The sequence below is a fragment of the Crocodylus siamensis genome, chromosome 3, assembly GCF_052110815.1.
Source record: "Crocodylus siamensis isolate JL-2025a chromosome 3, ASM5211081v1, whole genome shotgun sequence".
Lineage (NCBI taxonomy): Eukaryota > Metazoa > Chordata > Crocodylia > Crocodylidae > Crocodylus > Crocodylus siamensis.
Window position 1 is genome coordinate 61,950,229 of NC_143397.1, and position 17,543 is coordinate 61,967,771.

The following is a 17,543-nucleotide window of genomic DNA, read 5'->3' on the forward strand; positions in this document are numbered from 1 at the left end:
CCCACAGAAGCCATTGGTCAAACCATGGGACTTCCAGACTGCTGAATCGAGCCCTTTGTGCTCAGCTGAGCACCACTCCATGTGTTGGTTTGTTTTAGTATATTTTACAGTTTGTTTTCTTTTGTTTTGTCTTTTTATTTCAACAAAATGAAAATAGAGCTCGGAAGTAAGTTGTATGAGCTGTTCCTTTTTAAATTTGCAGAATTTACCACTGTCTGCATGCAACAAATGGATCCTTTATTTGTGAATTTTAATGGTCTGAGTGCTGCCATGGAAATGCGATTCAAAATCATGATCTTTTGCTGTGATAAGTGAAGTTCATAAGGAAGGAATCAGATTACCCATGTTCATAAATTTGAGAAAAAAATCAAATCTGTCAGTTTTTCTTTTAATCTGGCTGTTGCAGCTAAAGAATGATCATTATGTGAGAGATGCATCTTTGCAGTCCCTGGGCCAATTTTTTTGGGGTGATATACACACTGTGCTGTCTCACTGCTGGCAGCTGTTATCTTTATTGCTTTGGTATCAATGGGATTGCACAAGGTTTAAGTCAGCAAAGAAATTAGTCTAGTGTGCTAAATTGGAAAGAACTGACAACTGGATTATCCAAAAGACAGTGTTTAAAAGCTAGAAAATAAAATGTTTCCTGACAGTTTGAATAAATCCACAACAAAATATCCAGGCTATAATTCTGCAGTCAAATTGGTACCTGCTTATCTCTTTAACGAAGTCTGTTCCAGGCTGTACTGCTTAACTCATTCTTTCCATTCTTTCTGTACTCCAAAAATGATTAGCTCCAACACTGCATCAGCAACGTTTTGGCTGATGAAGATTAAAAAAGGATAGGTGATTTTTCCCCAAAACAGGGGAGTTAGTTTAACACACAGGCTCAGTTTCAGCCTTCTGAGAATGACTGGTCTCTGTATCACAAGCAGGAATCATTACACACATTAAATCTAATGTTTACTTGTTTTTAACTTTATTTCATGTGAAGGCCAGTATGGAGCTGAAAGGCAATGTGTGTGTACAAATATATTAGTTAATGTGAATAGCCCAAGAAAGACTTACTTGCTTGATAATTTCTTGAGGACTTTGTAAAATCCCTGAACTATTTTGGTTATATAAAAATTATAACTTGAATAAATCTTTCAGCACCCTCAAGTTTCCTACTATTTAAAGAGCAGGTATAGCTACTATTAGCTACTGTCTGCTGAAATTTAAAAATAAAATAGAAACCACAGTTGAATGACCCCTGTCCCTAATTCTAAATACAGGAATATGGTGCTGTCTTTGCAAATGTCAGATATTAGAGACATGCAAAATGTTGTTATCTGCTTCCAGCAGTTTATAGGTGTCAAGGATAAAATAATCCCAGCTCCAGTGAGGTAAATGGGACCTTTGCCATTGATGTAATAGGGCCAGAATTTCAGTTCAAGGATGTTCCTAACACCGAGGGTGCAATTTTTTAATCTATAATGTGGCAGTGTTAAAACATTTTGTGCCACACACAACTATGAAGTGAAAAAAGACTCTGCATACCAACTTCATGGCTGTCTGTGACTGATGCATCACTAAACTAGCAGTCACATGGAATGGTTCTGTGAAAATGGTAGAGTTTGGTTCTTACTCTAGCAGTAGCAGGTTTCCTGAAGAGCTCACACTAGGATTGGCAGGTATAATTTTGTATAGATGTTACTTTGTAGGATTCATTTCATTTTATAAGTATGATAAAATATATAGGAAATGTTCCATAGCCTTGCTCATATGCAGACATCTGCTGAACACAGGAATTATTTGCAGACATTTAACTGACAGTAGAATTTAGCTCTTAGAGTTGATTCTCTACATGTTCTGTTGAATTTGCCCTATTGTCTTCAGGCCTAAGTTTCCTTTTGCTGATGCTGGTGTAACCTAAGAGCATTAAGGTCAGTGGAGTTGCACCAAGGCAAAGCTGTTATGAGAAGAGGCCATTTATATCAGTTGGTCTGTTTGCATTACTTGCAACACAACTTTGTAATGCGATTGTTATTTTCCAAAAGGTTTTTCTGCTGCTTTTGAGTATGCAGAAAAATCAACAGAATTCTCCATTTAAAAAATGTCCTTGTTCAAAATGCGGCAAAACATACAGATTGTTGTCTTGTGTGAGCTACTGAAAGATTGCATTCTTTTTCAAAGTGTGTTCATACCTAATATTAACAGTTGTGCAACTATTTGGGCATCAAGGGGACAAACCCTTGAGTGTCATATTTTTTTGCTATATGCACACAAAGTTTTACAATGCTCCTGTTTAATTAATGGATTTCCATGCTGACATACTAACTTAGGCTAACATAGCCCAGCTAGGCTAACTCTGAAAAACTTGTTTGAAAATTATTTTAAAATTTAATCTTATCAAGATGCAAATAGTATGTTGGATACAATAGAGCTATAGCATTAATACAGTGACAAGTATTTTGGTTATTTAGCTGCTGGTCAGATAAAGGCTTTGTTTAAATTAATAAGAAACTCACTTATCACTGTACTTTCATCAGGTTCAAAACGCCTTCTAACCCAATCCATTTCAGACTGAACAGGGCTAATACCTGTATCTAGTCATGTAGGCATGGGAAGATTCTCGACTACTGTAACATTAATGATAAATCAGTATTTATTATTGTGTTTCTTCCTATATCTACTTGTCATGATACTGAGGCTTTAAGGAATGTTTTGGCTTTCTTTCATATAGTATATATAAATTTGTATCTCCCTTTTTGAATTCAACGTTAACCATGGCAAATAGTAGTCTCAAGGACATCACATTTTCTTGCTCTCTTTCTTTTTTGCGGTGTTGAGGAAGCATGCTTCTCATTGTACCAGACACATAACCAGTTCTGACTTTACACAAAGTACTCAAGGCATTGTCCATGCAGTTATTTTGGTCTTGTAAGTTATATGCATGCTCTTTAGAAGATACAAGATACCAAAAAAAGTATCTGACTTCAAATTCCATTTTTTTAGATTAAGAAGTGTAAAAATGGAACAAAGAAAACTGAATGATCAAGCAAACACTTTGGTGGATCTGGCAAAGGTTAGTAGGAAGTCATCAGATTGGTGTATAAATTAACATTCGTTTTGTCCAATTCAATGTTTTTCTGCTTACCGTAGTGAACACTCATAGTGCATCTCAGTTTGTAATCATAGGGGAGAAATAGATTAAATATCTTCTCTGTTGCGATAACATTTGTTAATGTATCTTGCTTTCAGTAGTAGCAATTGTTTGACACTTCAGAAAAAACGTAAAGCTCTTCTATAATACACATAACTGGAGTCCTGATCCTGAGAGCTGGTGAACCATTATGTGGTATTTGCAGCTGCTTAGGCCCTCAAAATTGTTCCACGCTTGTATAATGCTATATAAAATACAGAGTAAATTCTTCCCTTCTGTATTTTGAACATTCCAGGAGAGGATCAATGCAGCTCTGCTACTGAATCATTATGTGATCTTAGGCAAGTTACTTCACAACCAGTTCTGTTCTACATTTGTAAAAATAAGGATGATGGTTGCCCACTGTGATAGTGTGTTATCATTTTTCTTAAAGCCTTATGAGATGAACAATGCTATTCAAATGCAAAGTGCTACTCTATGTTTTTATGTATTTTATGTATGTAGTAGTGATTGGACTAACAAGGCTGAAATCTAGCCATTCAAGCCTGTTGTAAAGAGCAGTTGCTCAGTGCAAAGTTAAGAAACTATGGGAAAGATCCTGTTACCTCAGTCAGACACTTAGGGTGTTTTTACACATTAGGGTAGGGGCTTTAAATTGAGCAGCTCTAAGAACTGCTCTAATTAAAGCACATGCAGCATTTTGTGTATCAGTGTCCCTGCGCATCAAAACAGCAGCGGGGGAACTTTAACTAAAGCTCATTCAACGAGCTTTATTTAAAGTGCCCCCGCCACCATTTTGAAGCATGGGGTCACTGATATACGACACACACAAGCTGGCTGGAGCATGCTAATTAGCATGCTCCAACAGACTCAGTTAATCTAGTCTGCTCTGATGCACTGTAATTACAGCATGTCAGAGCAGCCTCCCTGCATGTGTACAGACACCCTTAACTGGACTTGAATTCCTAAATTCAATCCCATTCCACTCTTCCCAAGCCACTGAAAAAAGAGATTATGATAGTTGGATGGGGTTTCCTCCTGCTCACTGCTTTTTGTGATTTAGTTTTAAGATTAAAATGGTGGTGTATTACATAGATGAATTAATCTTTTTTTTCAGAAACTTGAATAGGGTTAGAACAGGATAGTACTTAAGTGCTTAACAAATGAAACTGGATCTTGCTGTAAGAGTGTATTTTTTAAATGAAGTTTTCATGGACATCTTTCGCAGGTACCTCAAAACTCACGTCTGTTCATCATTTCTCCTTATGATGCAATTTAAGCTGTTCTGTTTGCATTTAATTTTGCAATATAAAACTCCATGAGTTACCTTGAACTAACTGCTTAGGGTACAACTGGCTATCCAATTTATGTAAATGATTGAGTAGCATGAGTTGACCACAGCTGATATACACAGTGATTTGGGTATCAGGAGTCATGCCAATGCCTTCAAAATACCATGGATTATGGATGATAAGCCATTGCTTCACAGTTTTTCCCCTAATCTAGTCATCCACTTAATCATACACTCCCTTTTTATGGACAAAAACTTAACGGCACCTTAGTCAATACTAGCCAATAAAGGATCTGGTTATCACTGCACTTCAGTTAATTGGTACAGACAAACGTTACAAAATGTTTCAAATGTCTGTTAAACTTTTCAAAGGATCATCTGTAAACACACATACACACTCTGACAAGTTCCAAAAGTGTCTGAAATGTTTTAAATTAGCACATGGGAGCTAAGCTAGGGCTGGGGCTGTGTCCAGGTCCAGGCTTATCTCCCCTCCAGAACCCTGCTGACCCCTGGTCCCATGCCAGAGCCAAGCCCTCTAGCCCAACCTGCTATACCCCTCCCCTTTAAGGGAGAAAGGGGAGATTTGGGAGCCCCCCCCCATCCCCTCCCCCCTGCTTACATCCTCTCTCCACTTGCCCCTCCCTACTACTTTTCATCCCAGAAGAGTGAGGAAGAAGGGAAGAGGTGAGAGCAGAGCTGCAGATTACTGCAATCCCCTGGTTGGCACTAGAGGAGGCTGCAGCATTTTTAAATGTTCCAGCCAGGGAATGATACAGGGGATGCATGTAGTTCCTAGACTGAAACATTCCCTTTTTCAGTTATTTCCAGGTGTTATATCTGGCCCTACGTGTCTAAGCCCAACACTTAACAGCACTCATCCCTCTGAACCTCCGCCATAAACCTGTTCTCTTAGCTTTTACATACAGAACCCTTGTCCTGCAGGAAAAATAAAGCAGTAAAAAATCAGAGAAAAAGTGAATAAGTGGTAACAGTCATTGTTTCCTAAAAGGAGCTTTAGTAGGTCAGTGGTATAAATGCAAATCTCTATGTTTCTATTTCCTCTTTTCCCCTAAATCTGATGAACTTCAAACATTACACAGAACTGCACTAACTATTGAGAGCCAACCGGTTCTAGGGGAGCCAGCCTGGAACTTGCATTTGTATTAGTGAAAATGAAGTCTAAACATGCTTTGCTTCATTTCCACCATTCTTTATGTAGGATGTGTTTTCAGAACATTGCCAAAAACTACCAATATATTTGGTAAGGTGTATATATACAAATATTTGTATAAACATATATTTATATATTTAGTTTAGAAGCATGTTTTCTCTTGAGAAACTCCTGTTAAAAACAATGCGAGTTTTATTTGCAGACAAAGGGGAGATCATGCTGTATAGAAATATGAAACAGTAAGGATAACAAGGATACCAGAATGTAGTCTATATAACGTGCATGCCCTCTAAATTTATACTTTCTAAACAGTACTTATATAATTCAGCTCATAAAGCAGCATATTTTGAGATCTCAGTACAGAAGATTCTGTAAGGTCAGCTGGACGTTTCACCCAGTTTATCAAAAGTTTGAAATTTAAAGTACCTCATTAAGACATAAATTACTGCTCATTGAACAGAAAACTAGTAGGGGATTTCTAATGAAGTTATGAGAGAGATTATTTCACAAACCTGGGACTTGTTCTAGTATCATGCTTCCACTCATGCTGACCTTGTTTTCTAGTACTACCGGTAAAGTGCAGAACCCTTTTGGAAACCCTAGCTGAGTTAGATTCTGTGTTGGATCATTTGCAAAACACTAACCATCTGTTTACATCCCTCCTTCCAGACCCAAAACATCATGTACGACATGATTTCTGATTTAAATGAAAGAAGTGAAGATTTTGAGAAGAGGATCGTTACTCTGGAAACAAAATTGGAAACTTTAATTGGTAGCATTCAAGCTCTTCCTGGACTGATTAGCCAGACAATCAGCCAGCAACAGAGGGATTTCCTTGAAGCTCAGATACAAAATTATGACAAGCATGTTGCCTACAGTGCTGAGCGATCACGGTCCTTGTCAAGAAGGAGGAGGTCCTCCTCCACAGCACCACCAACTTCATCAGAGAGTAGCTAGAAGAGAATAAGTTAACCACAAAATAAAGACTTTTTGCCATCATATGGTCAATATTTTAGCTTTTATTGTAAAGCCCTATGGTTCTAATCAGTGTTATCTGGGTTCTGATGTCAGAATCCTGGAAACCTGAACACAAAGTTTTAGGCCAAAATGAGTGAAAACTCTTTTTTTTTTTTTTTTCCTTTCAGATGCACAGTGAATGCACCTATTATTGCTAAATAGATTGTTCCTCCTGTAATTTCACTAACTTTTTATTCATGCACTTCAAACAAACTTTACTACTATAGTATATGATATAATAAAAAGTTAATTTCTGCACATATTTTCTTAGTCACATTGACTTTGATATTTTAAAGATTTACTCAACATTAATTTAAAGGCCAAATATTGAAAATTATTTTAATTGAGAGAAACCTGAAATTAAGCTCAATAATCTTTCACTCTGAATATTGACCATAACATTTACTTTCTCATAGAGGGAAAAATTAAAGCTTATCCAAAAATGACATAGTTTATAATGGCTGTTTTAGTCACTTTAAGGGAACATTGTTGACTTGAATTTTTTTTAAGCAATTGAAAAAAAAAATTGATTTCCAGTAGAAGATGCTTTATAAGACAAGTAATGGAGTTTTTACAATCAGTTTTAAAGTTCTTTTAAGTATTTTTTTGATCACGCATTTACATTTAAGGGTTTCTTAACAGGGAGAATCAGAGTAACTTCCTATACACAAAAATATCAAAACTGACTATATGTAAAGTATTACAGAGAGTAAATGCATTGAAAAAAACAAAAATTAAATTTCAACTAATTTGTTCAGTTGTAGTCTATTTAGTAGGGATTTGTAACTGTGGCAAAGAAAAGATAGCCAAATAGAAACATGATTTTTGAGTTGATAGTGTCCCTTTAAAAAAATCCAGTGCATTTTGGTTTGGGGTTTTAAAAGGCTTTTGTTGTCATAAACTCTGGTGACTGGATCAAAAGTTGCAGACAAGAGCCTAAATTTCAGTGTTATAACAATGCAGTCATAAATAGCACATAATGTTTACCCTATTGGTTTCAACTACACAGTAAATTAACATTGAGAAATAGTACGGATAAACCTAAGTGCCTCTTTGTGAAGCAGTTGTTGGAAGTTAACCTTCCAGGTGATGAAACTAAACTCATAGGTACTGCATAACTTTCCTTACATTCACTAATAGTAGGTATTCTGCAGTGTTAAAAAGTAAGCTGTATACATTTTGACAGTGCTCTGGTTGGTTTTTCTACTGTTTTATGCTGATTTTTAGCATATGGAACACAGGAGTTACTTATAAATACAGGATGTTAGCCATAGTATCATCTTTACCTATAAATTGACAGCATCCACCACAAGTGACTAGTTTTGGTAAGTATAGATGTCTTTTTAAAAAATAAAATATTTATTAAATCTGTCTATTAAGAGTTATGTGCATTTACAAGGAAATTAAGGGTTGTTCTATGGAAAGAATATGTGTTTCATGCTCTTAAATTAGTTTTGACAAATGTTTAAAGGAAATTTCTGTTCCCATCTTAGAAATACAGAGATATTTGAAGGCCCTGGCCCTGCCATAATTGATGCCATAAGGCAGAGACCTAGAATTCTCTGCTGTTATGTACCAGTATCCTTTGTATTGGCATGTAGCACAGAGAAATGAGGATCATTTCTTCTTGGCAACTAACTATTAATTGCCAACTTCTTATTTTATTCAGCTGTGAACACTGGTGCAGTACAGGTAGGGGTAGGCATTTGACCACATGCTTTAGCATCACAGGCACATCTCAGAATAGACTGCGGGACATCCATTTCTGCCACTCTAAGAAACACACTGTAACTACTCCTCTGAGCAAGTGACATGCTAGACAGCTTGCTTTAGAGCTAGCTGTACCCTTTGTTCTTTGAGCCCTAATCCTTACTAACTATAGTGCCTGCTTCAAGGTATGAGATGGGTGTAGTTACCAGAATGCTTTTGATTGTCACTATCCTGCACTGGTATATCTTCTTTTTTAGTCTTCATCCTAAACAAGTTTTTTAGGCAACAACATTTCCTGCCCCCACAGTCCAGTTCCCCATATAGGAGTTGCTGGGGTATTTGTGTATCATTCACCTGAGCAATGTGACTAGCTGACTGAAGCTGGGTAATCTTTATCAATTCACATACAGCCAGTATGCTGGAGAACTTTTTCATTAGTTATCTTGTCATAGCAACACACTTGGCACAAAGGTAGTTGTGTTGGAACTTCTCCAGCTGAAGAATGTGTACCATCTGTACAACTTCCACGTTTCATGACTTTTCAAAGATATGGTACATGTGACAACTTTGCACACTTTCACTTTATTCGGAGAGCTCTGTCGCACATTGTTTCCAAAGGCTTCACTAGTTTTCTGACCTTATGAGACAACTTCCCCCTCTATGCTGGTATGTTTATTCAAAGCACTTCCAGGATAAAGTGAATGACCAGTAGTTCAAATCTACCAGCAGATACAGAAGGAACAGTATATTGTCTTCCAGGACCTGGGGGACATGCAATCTCATTTCTCCTCAGCTCATCCAAAGCTAGTTGCAGAGGTTGTAAGCTGTCCACCAGCTGCTGAAGATCTCACTTGGCGTGGGCCAGCAGCACACAGTCTTTGGCATACAACAATTCCTGATCAGTCTGTTTGGCAGTATACACCCCTGTACATGCCATGCAATCTGGAGAAGTTAAACAATGCTGCAGTTTGGAAGGAAGTCCTGATGCTTGCTTGAAGGCCAGGGTTGCCTTGTCTAACACTGCCACTTATAACAAGGCCAGTTTTGTTGCGTTTGTTCAACACTCCCCATCACAGGGAATGGATCCAAGGGGATGCCATTGTACTTTGCAATGTCGTGTGCTGTTGTGGAGCTGATAAACCCTTAGATAGCTGAACCTTTTCCTAATTCTCCAAAGTCTAGGCTGACTTTTTGTGTCAGCGGTTTTCATCAGATTGCTGAAAGCTATGTAGAGATTGAGGTTTTGTTGTTGGCACTTCTTCTAAAGTCATCGAGTATTTAAAATCATGACAGCTGTTTCACAGCTTGCTCAAAACTTACACTGTGATTGTGGAAGCTCTTTTTGTACAGAGAGCGAGGATTCAGTCATGGCCAGAAAGGCAACTCCCTGCAACCACACACACTAATTATATTTGATCTCTCCCTTTTGCTCATATAACACCTGTACAATGACTGCATCTCGAATCATACACTTATTCAACAAAAAAGGAAATTGCTCATTCAGAAGCTGACAACTGATTTCATAGATTTCATCAAGGATGCTGTAGAGATTTAAGTTGCTTATTGTCTTTCACAGATACCGTACACAGTTGACTTCATGTATGGTTAACAGGCAAGGTTCTTTGAGTAGATGTGGTATCTTTTATCAGGCCAACTAAGTAGTTAGAAAAAAGTTCTTAGCAAGCTTTTGGGTGCAATCACCCTTCTTCATGTATGTATCATTAGCCATTTGTTCCACACAATGGTAAGCTGCTTGTGTAGAATACAGTCCAATATATCTCTTAACAGCCATTTGGACACTGAGCAGCTATTGAAAGCATTGAATACAAGACTTCCTCTTTCTTTCTTCATCATTGATGCTTACATTTCCATATCTGGTCTTAACCAGTGTCACCATATCTTACATTAGCCCATAAACTGCTCTAAATTTGTCATGGAACAAGGGATCAAAAAGAGAAAAGAACACAGCATAACTTAATACGTGCTTGAAGCAAGTTAAGTCTTTTGTGAGTCTCTTTATACCATCCAGAAACCAGAAGATTGATAGTTGTGGCAGAGGAAAACAATCATGTAAAAGGGATGGAAATCATAAAACAGCAAAAGCTACCTGAGCAGCCTTCCCTAGTTTGCAAACGTATACAAGTGACTGTAAATAGAAGAATTCTGTTACGTTCATAGAAGGTGTGCTTATATGTGTGCTCTACATGAAATACCTAACTGCTTCTTGCTGCATATAAGCAGTCATACAGAGAAGCTGGAAAGTTTCCCAACAATATTCCACCTTCGTAAGGACAAAATAAATTAAAGTTATCTAGCCTTAATTTAAATTAACATGATTTATTCCAAATGTCCCAACACAGCTGCACACATTACGAGATTCTGTTGCTAGAAGTTATAAATAAAATATCTATTACTGAGTATCACCAACTGAAAAATACCAGTCTGGTTCCTCTGCATTCTGCTGTATTTTTCAGGTTTAAAATTGACTCTACAGACAAATAGACCTCACATTGTTAGGCTGATTTTTAAGAAAGAACATATTTTTTTTCTGAATGTATGTAAGTAATTACAAATAAAGATTTTGAACAATTATTAAATTTATACAATCCCACAGGAAAATCAAGTATCTGAGAAAAGGACCCAAAGAGTTAAGTGAACTAAAAATACTTAAAGAAAAAAACTACACTGAAAAGAAATCTGGCACAGTATTTATAGTTGCATGCACCAAAACTAGTGCAAGAACAAAAGACAAGGCTTCTGAGGGTCCACTTACTGGTGGACTCCCCTCCATGTGTACCTCCCCCCGCCCTCTGCTATAGGAATGCAATGTTTATAATTCATTTGGAGAAAAAAAACGGAGGTAGATTTATAGTCAGTACAAAACAGCCTATATCTAGATTTTTAAGTCCAGCTTCTTTGAGTCCCCACAAGAAGAACTGAATTAAATATTCCATCAGCTATGTACTCCTACTATTGTGACTCAGCACTGTTGTAATTAAAGAAATCAGTATTTATGGACTCAAACTGGCTGGCAATTGGTCATTCCCCCTGCACTGTATTCGTATCCTAATATTTCTAATTCATCTCCAGTAACTACTTATCAAATCAGAATTTCATTGGCGGCTGGTCCATCACTTCCCCAGTGAACATCTATTCTTTCACTGATTTTACAGTTTGAATTTTTTTTTCTGTTATTGAATGTGAGCTGTATTTTATGCAACTTAAGCACGTTGTTTCTGGTCTTGTTATCTTGCACTGAAAGAACAATTGCGCCTTTCTCCTGCATCTTTTTATCATATAAAATATTACGACTCTCTGGCTTTTTTCTTTCTAAATTGGGGTGGAAATAAATCTTTCAACAGCTTTTCATTAATTCAAGTTAATTCAATCTATGTTTGTGTATATTTTTTTTCTGGAAGGGAGTGTCCTGCATTGCATTCAGTGCTTCAGCTCGTTCTACCACAGAGAAAATAATCATCTCCTTAATTTGCATGTTGTGTCTTTACTTGTACAATATAACCCAAAAGCCTGACTTTTGAAAACTCTTGCTCCTTTGACAACCCATATGAGGGTAGAATTTATACAATTCTATTAGGTTTTTAATGGGGATCTATGTTTTAGGCCCCGTTACAAAAGATCACTTCTACTAAAAGCACTACTAGCAGGGTTAAAGGTCAGCCTGTCCACGTGCCTAATTTTAGCTACTGTAAATTGCATCCCTGATTCTAAATGCACATCTATTTAAAACAAGGCAAAATCAAAATCAAGTTCTGTGCCAAATAGTTTCTCTCTCTTCCAAGTCACTTGAAGTCTACGCACTTGGGTTCTGTTTCTTAGCTGTCACTGAGTTGCACTGGGACCTTTAGACAACTCGTATAACTTTTTTGTCTGTGTGTAAAATAGGAATGATAAAAACCAATCTTTGCATGGGACTGAGACCTATGGATGAAAAGGAATCTACCACAAAAGTACCAAGTGTTATTATTGATGACTGAAAGACTGATCCACAAAACAACGTTTTGTTCTATCTGGCTTTAAAGGATTCTGCTGTTAGCCATTTCCTTATCAAATGTATTTTCCAGACATGAAAAATAAGTTTTCTTTGCTCACTTTCTCCCCATTACTTCTGGTTCTCATTGATGCGTCTCTGTAGAATGGATTTGTTCTTAATTATTCTCTCTCTCTAACTGAAGAGGACTTGGCAGCCAGGGACTAGCTAACCCTCAGAGCATGACTAATTTTCTTCTGAGTGCTCTAGATTCATTAGGTTGTTTCTTGATGCTTCTATACTTCAGGCCATCCTGGACAAGACTGATCTCTCTTTTTCTTTACATGTACAGAACAGTGCAAACACATGATGCAGTGCCTCATTTTAATGCTAATATTTCCATGGATAAATAACTGTGCCACTTACCATCCCAGAATTCAGTCACAAAATTGTAATTTTTCAATAGTCTAGCTTAGCTTCTCGTACACTTCACCTACCTACACAAATTTGTTCATCTCTCTTACATGTTCCTCTTCCTTCCTTTGGAAAAAAGAATATGAGGTCTTATGTGCTTATAAGGATTTATATAAGGACTCATAGACTATTCACTCCATCTAGTAATCTGGGCTAGGGACTGACATTACACATAAACCAGTTTAAGTGATCAGAAAATGGTATAAACCTGTAACAGAACAGATGTTCATTGCACATAGCACATAAGCCATTTTGAAAATGTATGAAACTGGTTTGAGATAAATCTGGTTAAATGTAGCATCGGACTTAACTGATTTGGGTCAAACCGGTTTATGCAGTGTCCGTCTCAAACCCCTTTCTGGTCTAAGTTAAACCAGAGTCCTCTATCATCCCGGCATGCTCTCTGAGCTGGGCTCTCCCTGCCCCTCTGCTCCCTGGCTGGAGCTCCAGCAGAGATGGCAGGCACAGCAGGGTTTGCTTGGCTTCCTCCTGCTCCCCCAACTCCCTGCTCAGGCAGGGATTCCCTGCTCCCCTCTGCCTTATACAGACACTTCTTAGCATTAGCTAGCATACCACATGCTGGCTCTGGTCCGTTCTGTGGGAGACAGGACAAAGGCAGACAGAACAGTGCTAGCTTGGGGCTTTTTGGAGCTAATCAACAGGTATCTGGTAATGTTCCTCTTCCTTCCTTGGAAAAAGTTGTTTAAGAAGAGCTTGAAGAAGTTGTTAAGAAGAGAGAGGCTGTTGGTTTGTTTGATGGGATGATAAATGCTAACAACTCCCTGCTGTGTAACTCAATGCTCTGTTATCAACAGTGGTGGGGGAACCCCTCCTTAATTAGAACATCCAACTGGGGCCTGGCCATGCCCCCCTCAGCTCAGCACTGTGGATGGGCGGACTGCTCTTGTGCCCCCCAGCTTCTAGCCTGAGCCACTGTAGGCAAGTACCTACATGTGTTTAGTCCAGAGGGGATGTGTTTGCAGTTACAAACTGGTTTAGCCTAGCCAAGTTAGATTAACTTGCAAAGACTGAATCAGTTCAGGCTCAGGCTTTTTAAATGTCTGCCCCTAGCACAGGGGTTCTAAAATTTCCTTAAATAGTGAATTAGGTGGGGAATGACAGGGCCAAGATGACCAGTGAAGCAGGGATGCCAATAGCAGTTAAAGAGTTTGATAAATTGACCAGAGATAATATGGTAGTAAGTGCAAAACTAGTTTTCCATGGATACTTCTAGGCATGCACATTGATTTACAGCAAAACTGAGTATCAGTGCTTGCTTCCAAAAACCAAATGTCAATCCGCTTGCATAAAGGTGGCGGAACACTCCAGAGTTCATAAGTGCAAAAAAAATGGAATGCTTTTCTTTATGAGAAGCCAGTGTTATCTCAGATTGACCAGATGAGTAGCAAATTGAATCCAAACCTGGGAGATATGTGGTGGTTACAGTTTAAAGGGCAGTGGAAGGAAGTCCAGAGATTAGCATAGCTATGGATTAAAACATGAATCCAGACTCAGACAAACTATGAACAACAACCTCCAAAGCAACCTCGCAGAATGAGATTCTGCAGAAAATTAAGGCTATTAACCCAGGAAGTCATGGACAGCATTTTCCCAGCTTCTTTCACTGACCCTTCGGGCAGCTCTCAATTCTAGATGGGATTTTGTTTAAAAGACATCCACATGGTAATTACTTAAGATGTTCCAAAAAAAAAAAAATGTTTAGGAGTCTTGGAGAGGTGACTGTATCTAAAAGAAGAACTAGATGAGAAATTTATCTTGGCTTATTGCACATGGCAAAAGTATAGGCCAAGTCAAACGAGTGCTTATATTGATGGCATGGGAAGCACTGGCCCCTGCAACAAAAACGTGAGGGATTTCTTTGTGTTAACTGAATCCCATTTACTTGTTTTAGGCTGTTATTCTCACTTCTGTGAGGCAGCTTTGTTAAAAGTTGCTACAGCTTTATAGGTGATTGTGCATTTCAATTTATTTTTTGTTGTTGTTAAGTATGGTATATCTAATTACATAATGTATAACCATGGAGTTAGTTTGGCAGGCTGAGTTTAAGCAGTTAGCAGCTAAATTTGGGTTTAATATAATGCCTAGTCCCACTATTTACAATCGAATAAGTTGGTAGAAAATGGTTGTACTAGATCAGCTTCTGCAAAAGGATGCAGAAGAGGCTGTTAAATTACAGACCAACACTAATGAACTGTTGTTTTTCATCTGCACACATTTTGTTTAACAGAAAAATGAGGACCAGGATATCCGTAATGTTGGCAGTCGATTTCAGAAGAACCAGGAATGGCCAGACTTATAAAGCAACAGAAAAACCAATATGATCTGGGGTCCGGAGAGCTACTACCATATCGTGAACATGACACAGTGTGCATATCTGTGGAAACTGGTGCATCTCATGGCATTTCTCTGAAGCTACTACAAACAAACCTGTACCGAGAAGGAATAAGCACCATCTTCTCTAGCGTTCAGAGAGAAAGGAGATAAAGGACACAGAGTCTGCCATTTTCCTTGAGAGAGTCTTGGGCAACAGCCACAACTGGTTAAGACAACAAAGCCCCAGGATGTACTGCCAGAACGAACCAGCTTAATGCTTTGTGACAGTAGGTGCCTGTTCAGCTGTACTTTCATGTCTCTCATGAAAGATCAGTACAAGTGAAAGAGTATAGGCTGCACCTCAGAAGATAAAACATTGTTAATAAGTTTAGTTAGTAAGTGGGTTGTACATTTTGGAGTTATCATGGTGTTTAAGTGTTCATTTGGCTTGGAAAGGAAGGTGTAGTATTGGGAACTGTACTTCTAGTGACAGCTTCAGGACATAAAGCTTGGGGACAAGCTGCAGAAGCCTCCATTCTGTTATGCAGGGACAGTGGAACTGGTTATAGAATAAAGAGCATCTTCGGGGTCCGAAGTGACTTCTGTGCACCCTACTTCTGAGCAGTACTTATTACTCTGCCTTAACCAACTTTTGTCTTTGGTGGACCCAACTCAGTGATTTATGTACAAATTCCATGTTCGTAAATAAAACCTACAAAAATCTAAGAGCAGCAAGATTAGTTTGGGAATATCTTTCATTGAGCAAGTATAGAATTGGTCCAAAGTTTTTTTTTTTACTCAAAAGCTTGTGTAACATTTTCCAACTATAGTGTTGCACCAGTAAAGATACTGTCAAATCAAGGCTGCTTCTTTCTTCATATTCCCCAGACCATCATGGAACCACTTCTGATTTTTTTTTACCTTGTTTCAAGGTTTGTAACTTTACCTGAAGAGCAGCTTTTGCATGAAGAGCCAACCTCCTATACTTCAGACAAAATTGAACGTCCTTTATCTATAACATTTAAATAAATTATTTACAAAAATCAGTGCAGAATATGCAGAAAAAAAAGTTTTTAAAGAAAGGTGCATGAAACCAAAAGAACTAGCATTGCACCAGACTGCTCTGCAGGTATTTTCAATATGTTCTGAGAATATAGTATATATGACTTATTGCTTTGATCTAGGACATGTGCCAGATCCTTTTATGTTCTGTCAATAAAAGTCATCACATTTACTCTTCTAAAGATATGGTCAGGTTCTTCAATATCTCCCATGGATTGCTCCCCTTTCCTGCGGAGAAGTTCTCCCCCTTCCTTCTACCACCTTTTTCCTAGGTTGTAAAGTACCTGACTTTTTGGCACACCTCCAAGTTTTCATGGACAGGGCACATTGGACAGTTGACCGTTAAAAAACATGACCTCCAAGTCCAGATCACATCCACTTGTGTCTCTACAGTTAAAGCCATAACAGGAAGTCAGGGAGAGGAGAGGGAAGAAACTGAGGAAATGCCAAACACTGACTTGAAAGGGGTTCCATAAGAACAGCATCAAGCCAGTGCAATCAGCAAATGGCAAACATAAGGTCCAAAACAGGAAGACACCAAAGTTCAATTTACATAGTAGTCTGCGGACATCTGTGATTCCTAACCATGTAAAGGCAGATATTGTTCCACTCCAGCATGGAGCTACTTTAATGGCTTGATGACACCAGTAAAGGAGATGTACTGGGGCACCTTGATGGATGAGGGAGACTGGTCCTGGCTGGTTGGTCAAAAGTCCCAGAATGGAGTCAGGCAGGTGCCCAGAGCAGCATGGTGCTCCGGGCAGGTAGCTGGGCAGGCACCACTGCTCCTGTACATAAACAAAGATGTGCCATGTGCAGGCAAGGTGGTGCCTGCTCCAGTCCACCTGCCTTGCTCCCACATAGCAGCAGAGGTACCTGCCTGGTGCACCATGCCACTCTCCATCCCTGCCAGACTCTACTCTGGGAATTTTGACTAAGTGGCTGGGACCTGACTATGGAAACTGGGGATGTCTTGGCTTGCCCTGAATATATGGTCACCCTAGCTATACATCTTCTAATGCCAAAACGTTGCCTGTACCAGATACTTTGGAACTTTGGAATTTTCAGACACTCTTGTATATGTATCTTTAAGGGCTGGCTAGTAGTTCCTGGCTCTTCTTCTTCCATAAGGAATGTGCCCTGCAGGAGCAGGGGTGGAAAATGTGTGGGATGGGGCCCCAGGCACACTAGTCCCATGCCGTAGGTCAAGGCCCACAGACCAGATTCAGCCCATGGAGCAGTGGGTGTAGTATGGCACCAATTTTAATCCCCCCCCGCAAAAGGGGGAACCCTAGGTATCAAACATTTGGTACACACTCCATTGGAGGTAATTCATAAAAATCCTTAA

At 38.7% G+C, this 17,543-nt stretch overlaps 1 protein-coding gene across 4 annotated transcripts in view; it reads left to right on the top strand.

Annotated features, from left to right (window-relative positions):
• KCNN2 (potassium calcium-activated channel subfamily N member 2) overlaps window positions 1-7,952 on the top strand; it is a 114,065-nt gene extending 106,113 nt beyond the window's left edge. For 3 of the 4 annotated variants that reach the window (XM_090038392.1, XM_090038391.1, XM_090038394.1), the window contains 2 exons: window positions 2,998-3,067; window positions 6,280-7,952. In XM_090038392.1, the coding sequence (XP_089894518.1) occupies window positions 2,998-3,067; window positions 6,280-6,567 (358 nt within the window). In that variant the 3' untranslated portion in view covers window positions 6,568-7,952. The remainder of the gene's footprint in view (window positions 1-2,997; window positions 3,068-6,279) is intronic. The other variant, XM_090038393.1, reaches the window with a different exon arrangement.
• The last annotated feature ends 9,591 nt before the right edge of the window (window positions 7,953-17,543 follow it).